At 48.4% G+C, this 19,244-nt stretch overlaps 1 protein-coding gene across 2 annotated transcripts in view; it reads right to left on the reverse strand.

The window, feature by feature from the left end:
* GRIK4 (glutamate ionotropic receptor kainate type subunit 4) overlaps positions 1–19,244 on the reverse strand; it is a 355,193-nt gene that overhangs the window by 179,481 nt on the left and 156,468 nt on the right. Inside the window, exon 3 of one of the 2 annotated variants that reach the window (XM_031652867.1) lies at positions 7,219–7,383. In XM_031652867.1, coding sequence (XP_031508727.1) covers positions 7,219–7,383 — 165 coding nt within the window. Of the gene's footprint in view, positions 1–7,218; positions 8,406–19,244 lie in introns of those variants that run through there. The other variant, XM_031652866.1, reaches the window with a different exon arrangement.

Below are 19,244 nucleotides of genomic sequence, written 5' to 3' on the forward strand. Positions count from 1 at the left end.
GAGACAGTGTCTCACTTTGTCACCCAGCCTGGAGTGCAGTGGAGCAATCACAGCTCACTGCAGCCTTGAACCTCTGGGCTCAAGCAATCCTCCTGCCTCAGCCTCCCGAGTAGCTGGGACTACAGGTGCATGCCACCATTCTTGGCTAATCTTTTATTTTTTGTAGAGATGGGGTCCCACTACATTGCCCAGGCTGGTCTTAAACTCCTGGCCTCAAGCAATCCTCCCACTTCAGCCTCCCAAAGTGATGGGATTTACAGGCATGAGCCACCATGCCCAGCCCCTCAACCTTCCCCATGTCTCAATCCGGATTCTACACACCTCAGGCCTCAAGGGTTTGTGGGCCTGTGCCTGCCATTCTGAGCTCCTCATACACATTTGTCAATGTGTCCATCTCCCTCAGTGGATCATAAACGGCCTTGAGAACTAGCGTCGTGTCTATTCAGCCCTGGCAAAAAGAAATTGTTCAATAGATGTTTGCTCAACTGAACTGAAATGATCCCAAATGAGTCCAGTGGAACTGAATTATGGTCTTACCAGCGGCTACGGCCCAGGGATTTCCTGGGATCTGGGAATTGGTCTTTTGTTCCCTATGAAGGGCGCCCTGCTCAGTAGAAATGGAAATCATTTATAAAGGGCCTCAGCTCTGGAACCCCTGTACGCTGATTCTGCAAGCTTCGGCCGTGTGAGCAGTTTGCAGGAGGCACAGGAAGGGAAGGAGATGCATTTACCTCTTCCTCTCAGGCAGCGGAGGAGTTGGAAGGCTCAGCTGCTGGAATAAAAGGCCACGATGGGGTATGGTGGCCCCATGGAGGGACTTCTTCTTCTCAAAATGCTAGCACTGGCATGGACTGGAGACTCCTTAGAAGCCCAGGCTGGACGGGGATGGTGGCCTGAGGGGTGTAGTGGAATTTCCTCCTTTCCTGTGTGTTCACAGGGTCCCTCCTCTGGACAGAGAGCAGCTCAGGGAGGGGAGGGTGCGGCTGTGTCGCAGATGGTTCAGAGGGGTTAATGGTAAGTGCCACTGACTGTAGCCCCCTCCAGGGAAGGAGCAGCTTCCTGGATGGACCCAGGGGCCAGATCTTCCTGCCTGACAGTAAGCAGCTGCTCAGTGCTCTCTGGTCCCAGGTGGTAAACAACCCTGGCCCCGCAGGGCCCACAGAGCTGTGCACTGGAGAGAGGCTGGGAGTCCTTCATGTGGAAGCACTTCCCAATGCTGCAGCCTGAGTGGAGCAGACGGTACAGTCTCCCTCTGAACCTGTTCATACTGCACAGAGTACATGTAAAGCCCTGGCATCCCAGGGCAAGGCAAACAATTGCCTCTATCACTTCCGAAGAACCATCTCCTCTCTTGTGCTAAAGCTGTCAGGAATGCATTCCATTCTGAACTCTCTGGGAGTAGAGAGCGGACTAAATGGATTGGCCTTGCTGGCCCTGGAGCCGAGGAAGAAATGTGTGAGGAAGGGAGTGCCACGCCCCATGACGGGCCCCCTGGTGTCCAAGCCATCACTTCTCCTCACCAACAGCGTATCACGCAAAGCCTTCACCTGGTCCCAAGACACCGTGTAGGCAGCAATACCATTTACTGGGGCTTTCCAAGTGCCAGGCACACATGCCACCTGAATTCCTACAGCAACCCTGAGAGGGAGGAGTCACTATACTAATTCCACTACTACTAGGTAACATTTATGGAGAGTACACACTATGCCAGGCACTGCTCTAAGTCTTCTAAGCACCATCTCATTTAATCTTCACAACAACCTCATGAAGTGAGAACTCTTCTTATTCCCACTTTACAGAAGAGGACTGTTGGGCATAGGAGAGAAGCTCAGGATGCTGGTAGAGCCAGGATTAGAATCCTGGTGCATCCAACTCCAGAACTTCCTCTACACTGAAGCCAGGCTCTCTCCTCTGCCCCCACGTACACTCTGTTTCAGCCATACTGTCTGTCACTGCATCCCAATGTATCCCTTTTTTTTCCTGCCTTAAGCCTTTGCTCATGCTATTATGCCATCTACCTAATGCCTTCTTCTCTCTCTTCATCGATCCACATTCTAAGATATGGCCAGGGGCCTCATCTGACCCCATAGCCTGCTCTGCCTACCTCCTAGTTCTGACCTCCTGCTCCCCTGTCTGAGCCACTCATTGGCACGTTCTCTGGAGAGCCACCTAAAACGGTGTCATTTTGCAGATGTGTGCATCTGAACTTCTTCCTGGAGAAGATATTGAACCTCAGTTTCCCCATCTGTAAAATGAAGGGGTTGGACCAGATGATTTCTAAGTACAGCTATTCAATGCATGACTGAGCCCACATCATGCCCATGATGTGGGTAGCTCCGAGAAGGGGAGTAAGGAATGTATGCTGAATGACTCATCACTATTTGCATGCCTTTCTCTTCTGGCTTCTTACTTTTTTTTCCTTAAGCTAACTTCAATTGATTCTGTTGAACTGAAGGAGGGATGCTAGCCCTCACTTCTTAGAGGCAGCTCTGAATCGCCAGAGGTCATGCTCGTGGAGCCTGAGAGAAGTTCAGAAGCCTGTGCAGGAGGTGCAGCCACGTGCAGCCGGAACACTATGCACCGTGCTCCCTCCGGGCACTGGAGCCACGAGAGGCCTGGATAACCAGGGCGCCTCTAGTTTCAAGGGGAAACTGTGGACAGCTGATAGCATGCTTGGCCTCACAGAGACAAACTGAGGCTGAGGCACAGGTGAGGGGTTGACAGGGAAGCCCCTGCTTCTGGGTCTGCAGGAAATTAAACCTCAACCTGGTTCAGGCAGCAGCAGGGACGGAGCCTCGGGTTGTTTGAATGGTAAAGGGTGGTGCTTAAATACATGAGCTGCAGGAGAAACGCTGATCTGTAGGAACGGAGGAGGGCGACGCTTGTGGTAGCTCCCTGCAGAAGAAAGGCTGAGGCTCAGATAAGACACGGGTGGAAAAAAAGGAAGGGCCAGGTGGGACAGGAGCTGACCTAATAGGTCTTGTCCATCCCTGTTATTTTAGATCTGTGGGCTGTGTAGAAGGAGTTAGAAAGTCAAACATGAAGAGCCTGGGGCTATAATGGTGGAAGGGCAGAGGTGGGGGATGTCAGATGCAGGCTGGAGAAAGCTTTACAAGTGACCCTCACTTTAAATAAACCCATTATATGAAAATCTGTCTATTTGAACCCAAGAGAACAGGGGGTGATTTCCTCCTCATATCTTTCCAGTTTCCAGGCTGGCTATTAATTAATGCCCCGTGTGATACTTTCCATCTCGGAGCCTCGCTTTCAACCATCAGACGAGGGGGCTGACCTCTGGCTTCCAGCATTGTTAGCTTCTATACACTTCATAATCTTTGATTCTTGAAATAACCATTGCTTCCCTCAACTGACTCTCCCACCCTGAATAGGATTCATTAAGTGTGATGTGGACGGAGCTTTCTGAAATCCCCATTACTCAAAGTAAGGCACAGCTGTGCCCTGTTGGAGTGCTACAGCCCCAACTTCAATCAGAGCCTCTGCTTTCCACAGTCAAAGACATCATCACTAGGGTCTCTTTCATCCCCCTGAAGCAGAGTTCCTGGCCACAGGGTGACAGGTGTAGGGTTAGGGCAATTGTCCAGGGCCCCAGAGCCACTTGCCTTTTTTTAAATTAACAATGCGAATTAGCCCTGGGCCACTAGCCCAGGGCAAACCATGGTCTTTGGCATTGGGCAGCAGCTGGCTTGAGGAGGCTCAGCACAACTTTCAAAGGTTCAGAGCTATCAGATGCATCAAGCCCACAAAGCTAGAAAGGGAAGGGGAATATCCAATGACGATGGATGCTGACATTAGGCAGGCCGCTCGAGAACAGCCCTGGAGACAGTGCTGCCACATAAGTAGGGCTGAACTTTGAAACAGAAGAGAGAGGGGGAGGCTGGCAATAAGTTGGGAGGAAGCCTGTTCAAATGTGGGGTGAGAGAATAAAGCCAACAACAAAAGCCACAGCTGCCACTTCCTGAAGGCCTGCTATGTGCGGTGCCGAGCATTTCACCTACACTGTTGCGGGGAGTGCTCCCCGTGACCCTATGAGGCAATGCTACCATCGCTCCCATTTATGAATGAGGAAACAGAGGCACAAAATGGTTTAACAGCCTGTCTACGTCACACAGCTAATACATGGGAGACCCAGGATTTAATGCTTGTCAGTCTGGTTCTAAAATCCATGCTCTGAATTTGTATACCACACAGCCTCGCCAAAGTAAGGATCACAGTGCTGTGGGCTCTCCTCCACCCAGAGATCCTGTCTCCCTCCTCCCTTCCTTCCCCAAACACAATCACTGCCCCACCCTGCAATAGCCAACAGGTGGGAGGTGCTTAAGCTCCAACCCACCTGCCCCCTTACTTTGGGAGGGAAAGAATTGGGCTGGAGCCTTTCAATGAACCTTACCTGGGTAGTGTTTAAAACCCACTGCGGAGGAGCACTCTGGCTTCAGGTGAAAAGCCTTTGGAGTGGAAAGTTCCAGAAGTTCCCTTTCCTAACAAATGCTAATCACACCTCAAACACACTGAGATGTAAAAACTGAACTGAGGGCCACTTGCTAAGAAAATACCTGGTGCCTAAAAGAAGCCCATTAAAAAGATGCCCAAAGTTCTATAAGGTGGAATAAAGATATCCGTTTCCTTTATTTCCCTGATTGATCTGGCTCAATAGTTTAGATATATTGACTTTACTAAGTCAGGCTGCACGGGTCACTAAAGAGGAAATTTACATCTGCTAATGATGCCATCCATCATGGGCAAATCTTGGCTCCCTCATTTCTGCCAGAGAAACTCCAAAGAACCAAAGAAGAGAGGGGCTGGCTTTTCAAAGTATGGACTACTGAACTATTTAGAAATCTGGACCCTTGTCTGAGACCTGGCCCCCTGGACAAGGAAACACTGTGGACTGGACTGGGGGTTCACAAGGAGTTGTTGCTGGCATTTCTGATTTCATTTGCAAGATACTGGGAAATTTGAATCTCCCTTCCATTATACTGGAAATTAACCTCCATGACAACTAGGATTCTTGTCTGTTCCCTGCTGAATCCTCATGGCCTAGAATAAAATATAATAGGCACTCACTAAACACTTATTGACTGAATGAATAAATGAGCGACTATTCTGGCCCTTGTTCCTTCATGCCTTCTTGGGGAGGAATCTGTGTCTATAGATCCTGTTGGCCTCAATGGCCCTGTTCTATATGGTATGGCCCTCCCTCAGTCATAGGACCAGGAGGGACCAGGAGTAGACACTCTCTCCAAAGGTAGTTATTAGGCAGCCTGGCCAACACGTGCAACTTGTGAGACTGGCCCCACTGCAAGTCGAGCTGGTCCAATCAGAGCCAGACCTTGGGGACGCACACTAAGAGGCACTGGGGGAAGCTGCCATTGATGTGTGCCCTAAAGAGAGACTGAAAACCACCTGAGGGCAGGAGCACATCTATCTTATTTCCTGCTTTGTTCCCAATGCCTGATATCCTGAATTATGCCTGAGATAGAGTCAATGCTCAATAAAAGTTTCTGAATGAATAAACAGAGAGTACATCAGGTCTGGGTAGTCATTATGGACAAGTACATGATGAATAAACCAGGGAACCCAAACTAAGAGAGAGGGAAGAGCCTGGATCTAACAGCACAGAAGCATGAAGGAAGCTGTGAGAGGGAGAAAGGCTAGGGAGTCTCCAGAGCCACCGCCTGCCTCACGTCTTACGTTTTCTGGATCTCACAATACCCCACATGTGATGCTTGGGCCGGTGTGGATGTACTGATTTTCCTGCAACCCTAACAGCCCAGGCTGGAGCTTTGCTGGACCCTCAGATGGAAGAACAGATGTATTTGAGCAAGTTGTTCTTTTGTTTTGTTTACTTATTTTTGCCACCGAGGGTGGTCAAAGGTTGAAATAAGTTAGAAAGGGAGGAGATGGGGACTCTTCAAAGTTTTAGGGAATAGATACTATTATCTCTGATTTGAGGGGCTCTTCTCCTGCCCTCTGAACTGGAGCTGCTCCATTTCTAGCTTAGCCACAAGCCACCAGCCCACTAACTTGGGCTTAGTCTTGTAAAGTTGTCAAGGTAATACGAACAGCAGGCCGGAGGATTGCAGGGAGGTGTCGTGGACTGTGCGCTGGACACACAGGGTCCGGGACCAGCTTAGCCATTGACTAGCTCTGTGGTCTGGCAAATGATTCAATGGTTTCGAACTTCAGTTTCTTTTCTAAAGTGGAGGGGATAACACTTAACTCTTAGGTGAGAATTAAAAGCAGTACCCAGCACATAGTAGGGGCTCCATATATGTGACTTGAGTGACCTACTATGTACACCTGTAAAACACCGCAATTCACAGATTTTCCTATATTTAAAATAATTTAAATCTCACAATAGGCTGGGCACAGTGGCTCACGCCTGTCATCTCAGCACTTTGGGAGGCTGAGGTAGGGGGATCACTTGGGGTCAGGAGTTCAAGACCAACCTGGCCAACATGGCGAAACCCCATCTCTCCTAAAAATACAAAAATTATCTGGGCATAGTGGCACACCCCTGTAATCCCAGCTACTAGGGAGGCTGAGGCACGAGAATCACTTGAACACAGGAGGCAGCTGCAGTGAGCTGAGATCACACCACTGCACTCCAGCCTGGGCAACAGAGCAAGACTCTGTCTCAAAAAAAAAAAACAAACCTCACAACAACCTACAAGACTTGCAAAATAGAGCCTAGTATTCCTCTTTTAAAGATGAAGAAACTGAGGTTTGGATAGGATAGGATAAGTGACTTACCCAGAGAGTGAGTGGTCAAATTCCATCCCAAGTCCCAGTTTCTCCCACAACACCGCCCTTAGCATAAGAAAGCAAGGTAAGCAGTCAGATGTGTAGTGGCTAAGATACCCTCAGGCTGGCCATCTCTCTTATCGCACACGACATTTCACTCAGGGACATGTGGACAAAATGTCCAGAAGATGAATCAATCAATATATGAAGCAATGAATGAATGAATGAATGGGTATCCTGTCTTAATTCTACTCTACCTGTGATTCGCAACAAAACCTGGGAATCTAATCCAGGCTGAGAGCTTCACAGGACCTCCTGGTTCAAGTCCCTCTCCTTCCGCTGGAAATATTGATATCAGGTATCTCAGAGGCCTGGTGACTGATGGGTGCGGCTCATACCACCGCTCATCCATCCCCTGCCAGCAAGGGAAGAGGCAGCCCTGCCCAGTCTACGTACTGGTTTCTGCAGTCTCGTACTCGCTGTCTCTGAGAAGCTCAAAGATGTCCACTTCGACCTTGGCCTTGCCCAGCCTCTCAGGAGCGCGGTTGATGCGGTTCTTGGCCAGGGTGATGGAGAGCCGCTCCCCTCTGCTGCACTCCATGGGGTCGTCCAAGATAGCAGCTGTGGGCAGGCAACCACATGGAGACAATTGGTACTCCACCGTTACTGTCACCCTCCTCCTTCTCCAGCCTCCCCCTGCTGCCACCTTCCTCTTCCAGGCAGCGCCCCAAGTCTCTCTCCATCCTGCCATGCTCAGAACCGTCCCCCAGAGCAAATTCTGTCCAAGCTGAAGGGTCTCGGTTTGCAGCCAGGTATACAGCAGTGAATTCTAACGTGGATGCATGCCTCAGGAACCCTGTAATACCACAGCAGGCCACTAGGGGTCCTGTCTGCACGAGGTCCCCAGGTCCAGGCATCCTGATACTTGGATACCTGTTTCCATGCACACAGGTAAGCAGGCATTGTACAAAGCGAGGCAGGTAGTGGCTGTCCTTTGAAATAGTATTCGGAACATATGAGAAACTCTCCCTGAGGTGAGAGAGGGTTAAAGGATGCCAGGTCTGTGAGGGAGGGCTGTGGTTTCAAGGAGCAGCTGCCAGACACTGCTGAATGCTGGCTCCCCAGGCTCTGACACCAATGGGCCATGCTGCCAACGTGAGCTACTTAGTTTCTCTGAACCTCTTTCCTCACTGAACATTAGAAAGAGTAGGACAACCTCACACGGTTGGTGTGAGGATTCACTAAGATAATGTATGGAAGTGGCACAGCACACAGATTTAATCAGTGTGACTTACTCAGTGTGGATACCAACAGTTGCCCAACTTCTGGGAGCAGTGTTAAGGATAAGTGTTATGGTATCACAGACAACTGGCGTCCAATCCCAGCTCCAGCCCTCCACAGCTCTGGGACCTCAGTTGCCTCACTTTTAAGGAAGTGGAGAGAGCCTTGGGCTATTGTGAAGATTACAGGATATGGCATGGGCTCAACACAGTATCTTGCATGCAGTAGGCACTCAATAAATCTAGCTACAGAGATTCTTAATTCTCTTGATGGAGATGTTACAAAAATGAAGATCACACAAAAACTTGTACACAAATATAAGCAGCATTATTCATAATTGCCAAAAAGAAACCCAAATGTCCATAAATTGATGGATAAATAAAATGTGGTTTACCCATACAATGGAGTATTATTCAACGATAAAAAATAGCAGGTACTGATATATGCTACAATATGAATGAACCTTTAAAACACTATGCTAAGTGTGGCTGGACACAGTGGCTCATGCCTGTAATCCCAACACTTTGGAAGGCTGAGGTGGGCAGATCACTTGAGGTCAGGAGTTCGAGACCAGCCTGGCCAATATGGTGAAACTCTGTCTCTACTAAAAATACAAAAATTAGCCGGGTGTGGTGGCATGATGTCTGTAATCCCAGCTACTCGGGAGGCTGAGGTAGGAGAATCACTTGAACCCAGGAAGTGGAGGTTGCAGTGAGCTGAGATAGTGTCACCTCACTCCGGCCTGCGTCACAGAGCGAGACTCCATCTCAAAAAACAAACAAACCATTAGGCTAAGTAAAAAAAGCCACACACACACACAAAATACATATTGGACAGTTCCATGAATATGAAATGTCCAGAAGAGCTGAATCCACAGAGGCAGAAAGATTTGTGGTTGCCTAGGGTTAGGAGAAATGGGGAGTGTCTGCTAATGCATGTGGTATTCTTTTTGGGGGTGATGAAATGTTCCTAAAATTGTGATAATGGTTGCACTACTCTGTGAATATATGAAAAAACCACTGAATTATACATTTTAAGGAATTATGTGGTATGCAAGTTATATCTCAATAAAGCCATTATATTAATAGAAATAACAGAAATATCAACCTTATCTTTCAGAGGTTGAGAACTCAGAGAAGCAACACAGGGAATCAAGCCAAATAAATTTCACTGACACGTGGCCCTTGAATGTCTGGTGGACACAGAGATCCAGGTTCTATGATGTCCTTTCTGTGCATTGCTCCGTACTCACTATAATCCATCCCACAAACCCAACATCAGGACACAGAATATTGCAAAACATTTTTTCCTTGATTTGTGGATTTATTTACATGCATAACTTCATTGAATAATAAAAGTTAAATGTCATTTACTCATGTTGGCCATGCATGGGGCTACAGAGGTTCACCCAAGTCCGAGGCAATCAAGTGGACTTCTGGGAATTAACTAGCAAAGTCCACGCACACCTGGGTGATCAGTCACCTGTAGAAGTGACCACAGCACCATAAATGTGACTGAAGAGCCTGGGAACATTTAAATCACCCCCACACCCCCACCTCAGGGAAGCATGACCACACTGAGGTGGCTACTGAGAGAGTAGAAACCGAGACAGTCACACCGTGGCATAAAAGAATGACAACCTTGGAACTAGAAAGGAAGCAGGGCAGCCTAGAGGAATGCTTCTCAAATGGTGCTCCCTGGCAGGCCCCTGGGTTCCACCAAGAAGTGGAGGGGAGGCTGCCTGGGATCTCCAGCCCCATACCAGCTCCAACCATCACAATTCCACCTGCATCCGTTTTAGGGGGTGGGGTTGCACATAAGAGTTGATGTGGGAAAAAAATGTTTTGCTATTAAAAATACATAGGGGCTGGGCATGGTGGCTCACACCTGTAATCCCAGCACTTTGGGAGACTGAGGCAGACGAATAAGGTTGGGAGTTCGAGACCAGCCTGACCAACATGGAGGAAACCCCGTCTCTACTAAAAATGCAAAAAAAAAAAAAAAAAAAAAAAAAGGCAGGCATGGTAGCGGGCGTCTGTAATCCCAGCTACTCGGGAGGCTGAGGCAGGAGACTCTCTTGAACCCGGGAGCTGGAGGTTGCAGTGAGCCGAGATTGTGCCACTGCACTCCAGCCTAGGCAGCAAGAGCAAAACTCTGCCTCAAAACATATACATATATAAAAAATAGGAAAAAATCAGCCAAGCTGTAGAACAAGGAAAAGAGACATCTAAAGTGTCAGGAACTGGCAGTGCCATCCAGCATGAGTTGGACAGACACTGGATCCATGACACACGAGCTTTACATTAAGCTACAATGTCAGCATAACCACTTAGTGGACACTATCTCACTTAATCTCTGTAACAATTCCGTGAGGCGGATGTTTTATCTTCACTTGGACACGAGGAGTTGGAGGTCAGAGAGGTCATGATCTGCCCGTTCTCACAGGTTTGAAGCATGACAGAGGAGGGAGATGAGCCCAGGTCAGTCTGACTGCAGACCCTGCACCCTGGCCACAGCTTGTCTTCCTTCTTATAAAAAAAAACTCAAGGATTTGCTGCTAAGCAGGGGGTGCGCTAGGGAGCGTGCATGAGCCTTCTAGGGACTGTAAAGGAAGCCTCCTTTTACAGACTGTAAAGGAACCCTAAAACACCAATAGCAACAGGCTTGCCCCTGGACCTCTGAAAACTCTCTCAGGGAACTTCCCCTCCTCCCTTCTCCCTGTCCTCCCTCCACCCCAGTGACACGGTGTTTAGACTGTGGAGGCAGCTCTCCTTCCCTCTGGGCCAAATGAGCTCACTGTTACGACGTTTCCATCTACAACCTACTAACTATTTAACAATCACTTGTAATAAGATAAATAAAGTAGTAAAATAATCTCTCGGAAAATGAGCATGTCTGCTGCGGGTCTGGGAACTGGGAATGTTTTGATGTAGTTGTTCATGTTTCAGAGTCACGCTGGGCCTGCCTCTGCCTCATCAGTGTACAAAGGCCACAATTACACCTGCACCACAGGAGGCAGCACACACCAAAGGGTCTGCGCTGGAGCCTAGCAGTTCCATCTATTCCCACTTCGTTTTGGCAAAGTAAACATTCAAGAGTGTGCTATGGACTTCAGCAGGTCCCCCCAAATTCATATATTGAAGTTCTAACCCCCAATATTACTACCTTAAAAAATAGGGTCTGTAGGACAAAACTAAGGTTAAATAAGGTCATCAGGATGGGACCTTGATCTGATAGGATCAGTGTCCTTATAAGAACAGACACCAGTGCCTCATGCCTGTACCAGAACTTTGGGAAGCCGAGGCAGGCGGATCACTTGATGTCAGGAGTTCAACACCAGCCTGGCCAACATGGTGAAATCCCATCTCTACTAAAAATACAAAAAAAATTATCCAGGCATGGTAGTGTGTGCCTGTAATCCCTGCTAGTGGGGAGGGTGAGACACGAGAACCACTTGAATCCAGGAGGCGGAGGTTGCAGTGAGCCAACAGGATCATACCACCGCACTCCAGCCTGGGCAACAGAGTAAGACTCTGTCTCAAAAAAAAAAAAAAAAAAAAAAAGCCTGGCACAGCGGCTCACACCTGTAATCTCAGCGCTTTGGGAGTCTGAGGCGGGTGGATCACCTGAGGTCAGGAGTTCGAGACCATCCTGGCCAACGTGGTGAAACCCCATCTCTACTAAAAACACAAAAAACAGCCAGGTGTGGTGTTGGGCACCTGTAATCCCAGCTACTCGGGAGACTGAGGCAGGAAAACCAGGAGGCAGAGGTTGCAGTGAGCTGAGATTGTGCCACTACACTCCAGCCTGGGTGACAACAGGGCAAGACTCCATCTCCAAAAAAAAAAAAAAAAAAAAAAGAGAGAGACAGCAGAGCTCACTCTCTTTTTCTCTCTGCCACGTGAGGATAGAACAAGATGGCTATCTGCAAACCAGGGAGAAGGTCCTCATCAGGAAGCGAATTGCCTGACACTGTGATCTTGGACTCCTAGCCCCCAGAACACTGAGTAACATTTCTGCTGTGTAAGCCACCCAGTCTGCGGTGTTTTGCTATGGTGGCCTGGACACCAGTCTGCCATGTAACAGCATACAGTCGGCTCACAGAGCATCACTGCACACACCTTGAGATAGAGGGATAATAAGCAGGTGGGAAATAGGGAACGTGGGAATCTTATAGTAAGGGGAGGATGAGGTCCTCTCTTCACCCCATTCCTCTTTCCCTGCCCACAGTATCTAATTCAGAACTCTGTGCTCCAAGTTACTATGCAGGTCATTGCCAACTCACTAAGATCTAAAATCTTGTCCTCTCTACCTCCCAACCCCCGTGCCGTTCAGGGACCACTTTTCATTAGGTTTTCAACAGTGATTCAGGTCTGGCTGGAAATGGCCCCAACCAGTGGTTGGCTGGCAGGAAACATATGAGGATCGTAATAATTAGGATGACACCAGGTACTCAGACTCTAGAGCTGTGGACATGAAAGACAAGGTGGAGGCTCAGGCTCTCTTGGGACACCAGAGAAGCATGTCCTCAACAGGCAGTTACCAAACAGCACGCTTCTTCAGTAGTCCCAGGAGCAGGGACCAGATGGATGAACGAGAGCAGCTTGCTGAAGACTTAATGTGCAGCGAATGCTCATGGCCTGCGCTGCGTCCCCTAGGCCTGGCTGCCTGGTTGGGCTGGGATGCTCCGAGTCCCAGCTGCTGCCTAATGAGGAACAATATGATCCAGCACATCCTCCAGCCCTGGGGACTGCCCTGCAGAGAAGCCCCGCACCACAGTGAGGCTGGGAGGTCTGGGGCCACAGCAAGGGCAGAGCTGAAATGGGGAGATGCGTTCAGAGACCTGGGGCTTCCCCCTCTTTCCATCCATGAGGCCTCAGTGCACAATGACTCTTCCAACCCAGGTGGACTCCAGATGCCTCCAGCATGCCCAGGAAGCTGGGATCCCTTGCGTTTCCATCGAGTCTTTCTCCCCAGGAGCCCCAAGCACTTCATCCTCTGCCAAGTTCTGAGTTCTAAGGCTCATGCCAAGAAAAGGGGAACCCCTTGATTGTGCCCTTCTCCACCCCTAAAACTCCTCTCCATGTTCTTGTCACATGCTTGTGTCAACACTGGAGGGGACTCCCCCCCGCTGCAGCCCCTTCCAGCTCACCCCTAATCAGTGTGGCTGTGGCGACCCCGAGAGGGCATACAGCCACTGACCCGCTCAAGGTCCTTAGAATCTCCCCACTCTCTGAAGAGCTGTCCCAGTTAAGTCTCTGGCATGGCCTCAGGCCCCTTCTGTCCTGTCTTGGCTTCCACATACCTCTGTGGTCACAGCATCCTCTCTACCCCCAACAAGGTGTCAGAGCCTCCATGTACAGTCCTGGACTGGCCCATTAACTCTCCTCCATGCCTTTGCCGACGCTGTCCCTGTCCTTTGTTCTCCCTTTCCCTACCAGGGCTCTTCTCTCCCTCAGACACCTCTTCCAGGAAGCCCTCTCTGACCCGCTAGCCACAGTGCTCCCTTTCTCCTCGGATTTCCCGAGAAACTCCTACCACTCCAGCAGGCTATTCCTTGCACACTGCCTTGGAGGGGTATTTATCCTTCTATCGGCACCTGTGAGTTCCCTCAACTGCTTGTGTAATCCACCCTCCACATCTGTGGGTTCTGCATCTGCAGATTCAAACAACCATGGATTGAAAATATTCAGAAAAAAACAGTAAGAAACAACAATACAATAATAAAAATAATACCAGTAAAAATACAGTATAGCAACTATTTGCATAACACTTATACGGTATTAGGTATTAGAAGTACTCTGGAGATGATTTAAAGTACATGAGAGGATGTGCATAAGTTATATGCAAATACTACGCATTTTACATAAGGGACTTGAGTGTCCTCGATTTTAGTACCAGAGGGAGGTCCTGGAATCAATCCCCAGTGGATACCGAGACAGCTGTACTTTAAAAACCCAGAGTAATCCCTCTTTCCTTTGAATCTTCCCAAACTCCCCATCCCAAATTAATTTCCCCTTCCTTTGAACTCCCACAGAAATTCCTCTGCACCCTTCATTAGACACAAGCCACTTTTTCATTATGCTGATTTGTCTATCTTTTCAGCTCCTTCAGGGTGAGGACCACACCTGATTCATCTCCGTAGCCGCACAATTCTGGACGCAGAGTAGGCCCTTCATGAATGGTTGCTGAGTGAATGAAAAATTCAAGGCCGCCTGTCTTTTCATCCCCTACAGCCAGTAGGAGACGTGGAGCCTGGCGATGGTACAGTCAGCGTCAGGCAATGAGTGGACTGACAGCAGCCCCCACACACAGGGGTCCGCAGGGTGGATGACCCGCCAGAGGCCTCCAGGGTCCCCCGGGGCTGGCTGTGTTCCTCCTGCTCCCTGGATAAACTGGACTGGGGCTGGCTCACACTCCACAAATTCTCAGCAGCCCAGAAGTGACCCCTCAGGTTGAAAAGGCAGCCTCCTTCATCCCTCAGTTCTTCCAGAGCCTCGCTGCTGAAGATTTCCACGCACTTCGGTAACTCTTACCCTTTTAAGGGGTAAAATAAAGAGGTTTTACTGGAGAGTCTTTATAGGCAGTATCTATAACACTGCCTGTGGCTGTTTGGCTCAGCCGGATAGAGCCCTGTGTTAACAAGAAAAAGTGATGGTTTGCACCTTGGGGAGCGTGTTAGCTCTGCTCCCCAGCTGACCCCGGCTGCTTGCTCTCGGAGGCCCAGCCACAGCCCATCCCCATCACTCATCTGGCACCTCTGTCCTCTGTGTCCCGCTCTTCAGCCCCTTGTCCTTGGTCATCCCTCTTGCTGGAGGAAATCACACCACTGTGCAGCCACTCCCGCCACCAACTCACACCTTCGTCCCCATCTGGGGCACCAGGCTGGGCCACTACCAGCCTTGGAGCTTGCTCAGTCAGCTCCTCCCACACCATAGAACCTTAGCTTCGGCTGGGTCTGCCAATACAAAGCCCCACAGACTGGAAGGCTTAAACAACAGAAATTCCTTTCCCCACAATTCTGGAGGCTGGAAGTCTAAGATCAAGGTGTGGGCAGGATTGGTTTCTTCCAAGACCCCTCTCCTTGGTGTGCGGATGGCACCTTCTCCCTGCACCTGCACGTGGTCTTTCTTCCCTCTGTGCCTGCCTGTGTGCTGAGCTCCTCTTCATGTAGACAGAAGTCAAACTGAATTAGGGCCAAACCTAACAACCTCGTTTTAACTTTCTTACCTCAACACCAAATAGAGTCACATTCTGATGTCTTAGGGGTTAGGGCTTCAGTATAGAAATTCCGGAGAAGAGACAACATAGCCCCTAAAACCGACCTTTACCTCTAACCATTACCCAGCTCTAGTTCCTAACACTGCCCTTCCCAGCCAACCATCGCCCTGCTCTCAGCCCTAACACCTCCAGTCACCTCTAACCATCACCCGGCTCTCAGCCCTAACACTGCCCTTCCTCTCCAACCATCAGCCTCTGCTTCGAGCCCGACATTTATTTGGACGACATTTGCTTAGTTTCTGGATTTGTTTAACGATACGAGTTTGGACATTTTTCGAAGCATTTGGACGATACTGAGCTTTAGTTTGACGATGCCTTTATAATTAATTTAAAGTTGACATTTTACTTAATTCAGATTACTCTTGTTTTGCCTATTATTTTGGTTCATTACTTGTCGGTCGGATGATTAAGCGATGAACGATTGCTTGCTTTAGTCTTGACTAATCTGATTAATTTATTAGCCTTTAATTATGCTGAATTCGAAGTGAGCCGATGATTTCGGACGACATTTGAGCGACCGGGATTTTGTTGGCGACATTTATGACCGGATTTTTATTGAGGATATCTGTTTACGGATTTAGCCGCCTGACGGACGACATTTTTAGTTTTATTTCTGACGATATTGTTTTTAGTTTCCGGACATTTACGCCGACCGACATTTGTTTTAGTTTGATTTGATTTTCGACCATTGCTTTTGCCTGATTTTATTTCTTACATTCTCCCAGCTTCAGCCCCTACTGCCCTTCCTCAAACTACGCATTCCAACACCGCCTTCACTCCAACCACCTCGCTGCCTCACCTCAACAGCCCTTCACCTCCAACCATCACCCTGCTCTCAGCCCCTAACAATGCTCTTCACCTGTAACCACTGCCGGGTTCTGACCCCTAACACTGCCCTTCACCTCCAACCATTGCCCTGCTCTCAGCTCCTAACACCACCTTCACCTGTAACCACTGCCGGGTTCCGACCCCTAACACCGCCCTTCACCTCCAACCATCACCCTGCTCTCAGCCCCTGGCTCTCAGCTCACATACTGGTTAAACTGAGGCCACTCTCAGTGAGCTGGTTGACTTTGTGCCCCACACCTTCCCAACAAGCTCAGGTAACAAGGGGTCAAGACTCCCCACATCCTGCCTTCCTCTCCCCTGGGACTCTGCCTCACCAGGCTTCCTTCTTTTTCTTCAGCCTTTCCCCCAGGCCAGCTCGTTCCCCTGTGCTAACAGTCATGGCCCACCCCTCCTATGCAGATCCTCCCCTGACCACCCTGACCAGCTGTACCCTCTGGCTCTCCCTTCTCTGTCACTTTCAATGCAAGCCAGGCTTCTCAAATGACTACTCAACATTTGCTGACTTCACCCCATGCCACTGCACTGTGCCTTCCGTCTCCACCACTCCACCCAAACTGCACCTGCCAAGTCAATATCAACATTCATTTTTGCAAAACTGGTGAACTTTTGATTCTGTGTCTAATTATATCACTAGCTGCCAATACAACTTACAACCTGCCAGGTGCTGTCCTAAGAACAGCATATATGTTACCTCATTTAATCATCCTCCTTGGCTTCCATGAAACTACTCTCCTAGGGTTCTCCCACTGCTCTAACTGTTCCTTCCAGGTATGTTCTTCTGCCTCCCCTTTAAACAATGGTGCATCCAAGGTCTTTGCAGAGGCCTCCTCTTGCCGTCCTCCCAGGAGCTTCCCGATGGATCTATTTCACAGCCGCCTCCATGGGTATGTTTTACTTATATCCAACAGCCTGGTGACATCTCCATGAACGTGTCCGAAGAGCATCTCAAACTTATGAAGACCCAAAGTAAACCCACCTCTTCCCTCCTACATTCTTCCTGTTACATTCCTACATTTAGTTAATAGCAGCACAAGCTACCCAGGCATCGTGCCTTCACCCAGTTCCTCACCTCCCAATAACCAGTCTCCAATTGCTTCTGGTTGTACTTCCTGAAAATTTCTCAAACCAGTCCACTTCCTTCTAGTCTTAACACCACCACCACCCTACTTTGGTCCTTTCATCTCAACGACTTAACTGCAACCTCTTAACTCTTATCTGGTTTTCCTGCCTCCAGGCTGGCACGACCACCACCTGGCGCTCCTCAACCACACCCTCTCATAGCTGCCAGAGTGTGCACTTTGAAGTGTAAAGCCCTGCTTTAAAAGCTTCCATCCTCAAAATAAATGGAATTCCTTGGCACGGCACACAAGATCTGAATTGACTCTTTGTCAAACCTTATATTGTGCTTCCCTGCTCATCCCTGTCTACCTTCTAGAAACAGTGAACTACTCATAGCACCCGTTACACACAGACACACACAGACACACACACACACACGATGCTGCTGCATGCCTGCACACCTTTGCTCACTCCTCCTTCTGCACTCTCATCTTTGCTCACTGACTATCTCGGCTCAGACATCCCCACCTTCAGGAAGCCTTCCCTGAACACAGAGGCTGAGCAAGTGCACAACAATGTGTTTTCATAGAAACCCATGTATCCTATAATGTACGCCCATCATTGATCTAGTTTTCAACTGCCAGGGTTTAATTCTTCCTAACCCCAGTGCATTGACCTCGCTTGACAACAGGAGAACTTCATGAATGTTTGAGCCAAACTTGTCTTGGCTTTTGAGGGATTCTATGCCAACTTCTATTCCTACCTTCATAATTACTACTTTGACCTGTACATTTGTGGAAAACTGATTTTAACAAAGGCACAGTGGGGAAAAAAGTCTTTACACAAATTTTGCTGGAACATTTGGATATCTATATGTTAAAGAAAAAAGAAATCCCAATCCTTACTCATGCTATATGCAAAAATTAACAAAAATAATGAACCATAGACATAACAGTAAAACCTAAAACCATAAAACTACTAGAAGAAAACCTTTTTGATCTTGAGTTAGGCAAAGATTTCTTAGATATGACACCAAAAGCACAACGCATAAAATTAAAAAATTGGTAAAGCAGACATCATCAAAATTTAGAATGTATGCTCTTCAAAAGATCGGAATAAAAGACAAGCCATAGGTGGGGAGAAAATATTATATGCAAAGCACATGCTGGATAAAGGACTTGTATCCAGAATATGTAAAGAACTTTCAAAGCTCAATAATAAGAAAACAATCTAATTTTTAAACTGGGCAGAAGATTTGAATAGACATTTCACCAAAGAAGTTGTATAGGTGGCAAGTAAGCATGTGAAAATATGTCCAACGTTATTAGTCACTGAGGAAATGCAAATTAAAACCATAATGATCTATTACTACACATCTATTAGAATGGCTGAAATTAAAAAGCTTGACCATACCAATTGCTGACATGGATATGGAAGAACCAGAACTCTCATATGCCCCAACCTCTTCCCTCGCTCCCCTTCCTCTCCTATGTAATGCTAGACACTATGTAATTGTCCCCCAGTTTTACACCCTGGATTTAGTCCACAGGCCACTCTTCATTGTGTAATTTCTCCCTTAAGAAACTTACTAATTTTCAACTATCAGCCCTATGCAGATAACTCCAAAATCTCTATCTCTACCCCCAATTTCTCATCTACACATCAGACTCCTTTTTCTGGCTACTAATAAGAAATGTCCAAATGTCCAAATTCTGCATCCCAAATGTAACTCATTATCTTTTTATTGAATTGGGGGCTCTTTCTGGCTTCCCAGTTTCACTTCATAGCACCAGTTGGTCTCATGCAAATCCCTGGGGGAGCTGCCTTGCACTCTCCCTGTCCCTACAGCCCCTCCATCTGCTCACCCACTAAAGACTGCTGAGGTATCTGCCTCCCACCCACTGCGCCCGTTCTGTTCCCACTGCCGCCACTCCTCGCTTTCTTTTGTAATACGTCTACACTGTCTTCTGCCTCCAGTCTCTCTTGCACCAGCTTAGCTACTCTCCACTGCA

Source organism: Papio anubis, chromosome 12 (genome assembly GCF_008728515.1).
Source record: "Papio anubis isolate 15944 chromosome 12, Panubis1.0, whole genome shotgun sequence".
NCBI lineage: Eukaryota > Metazoa > Chordata > Mammalia > Primates > Cercopithecidae > Papio > Papio anubis.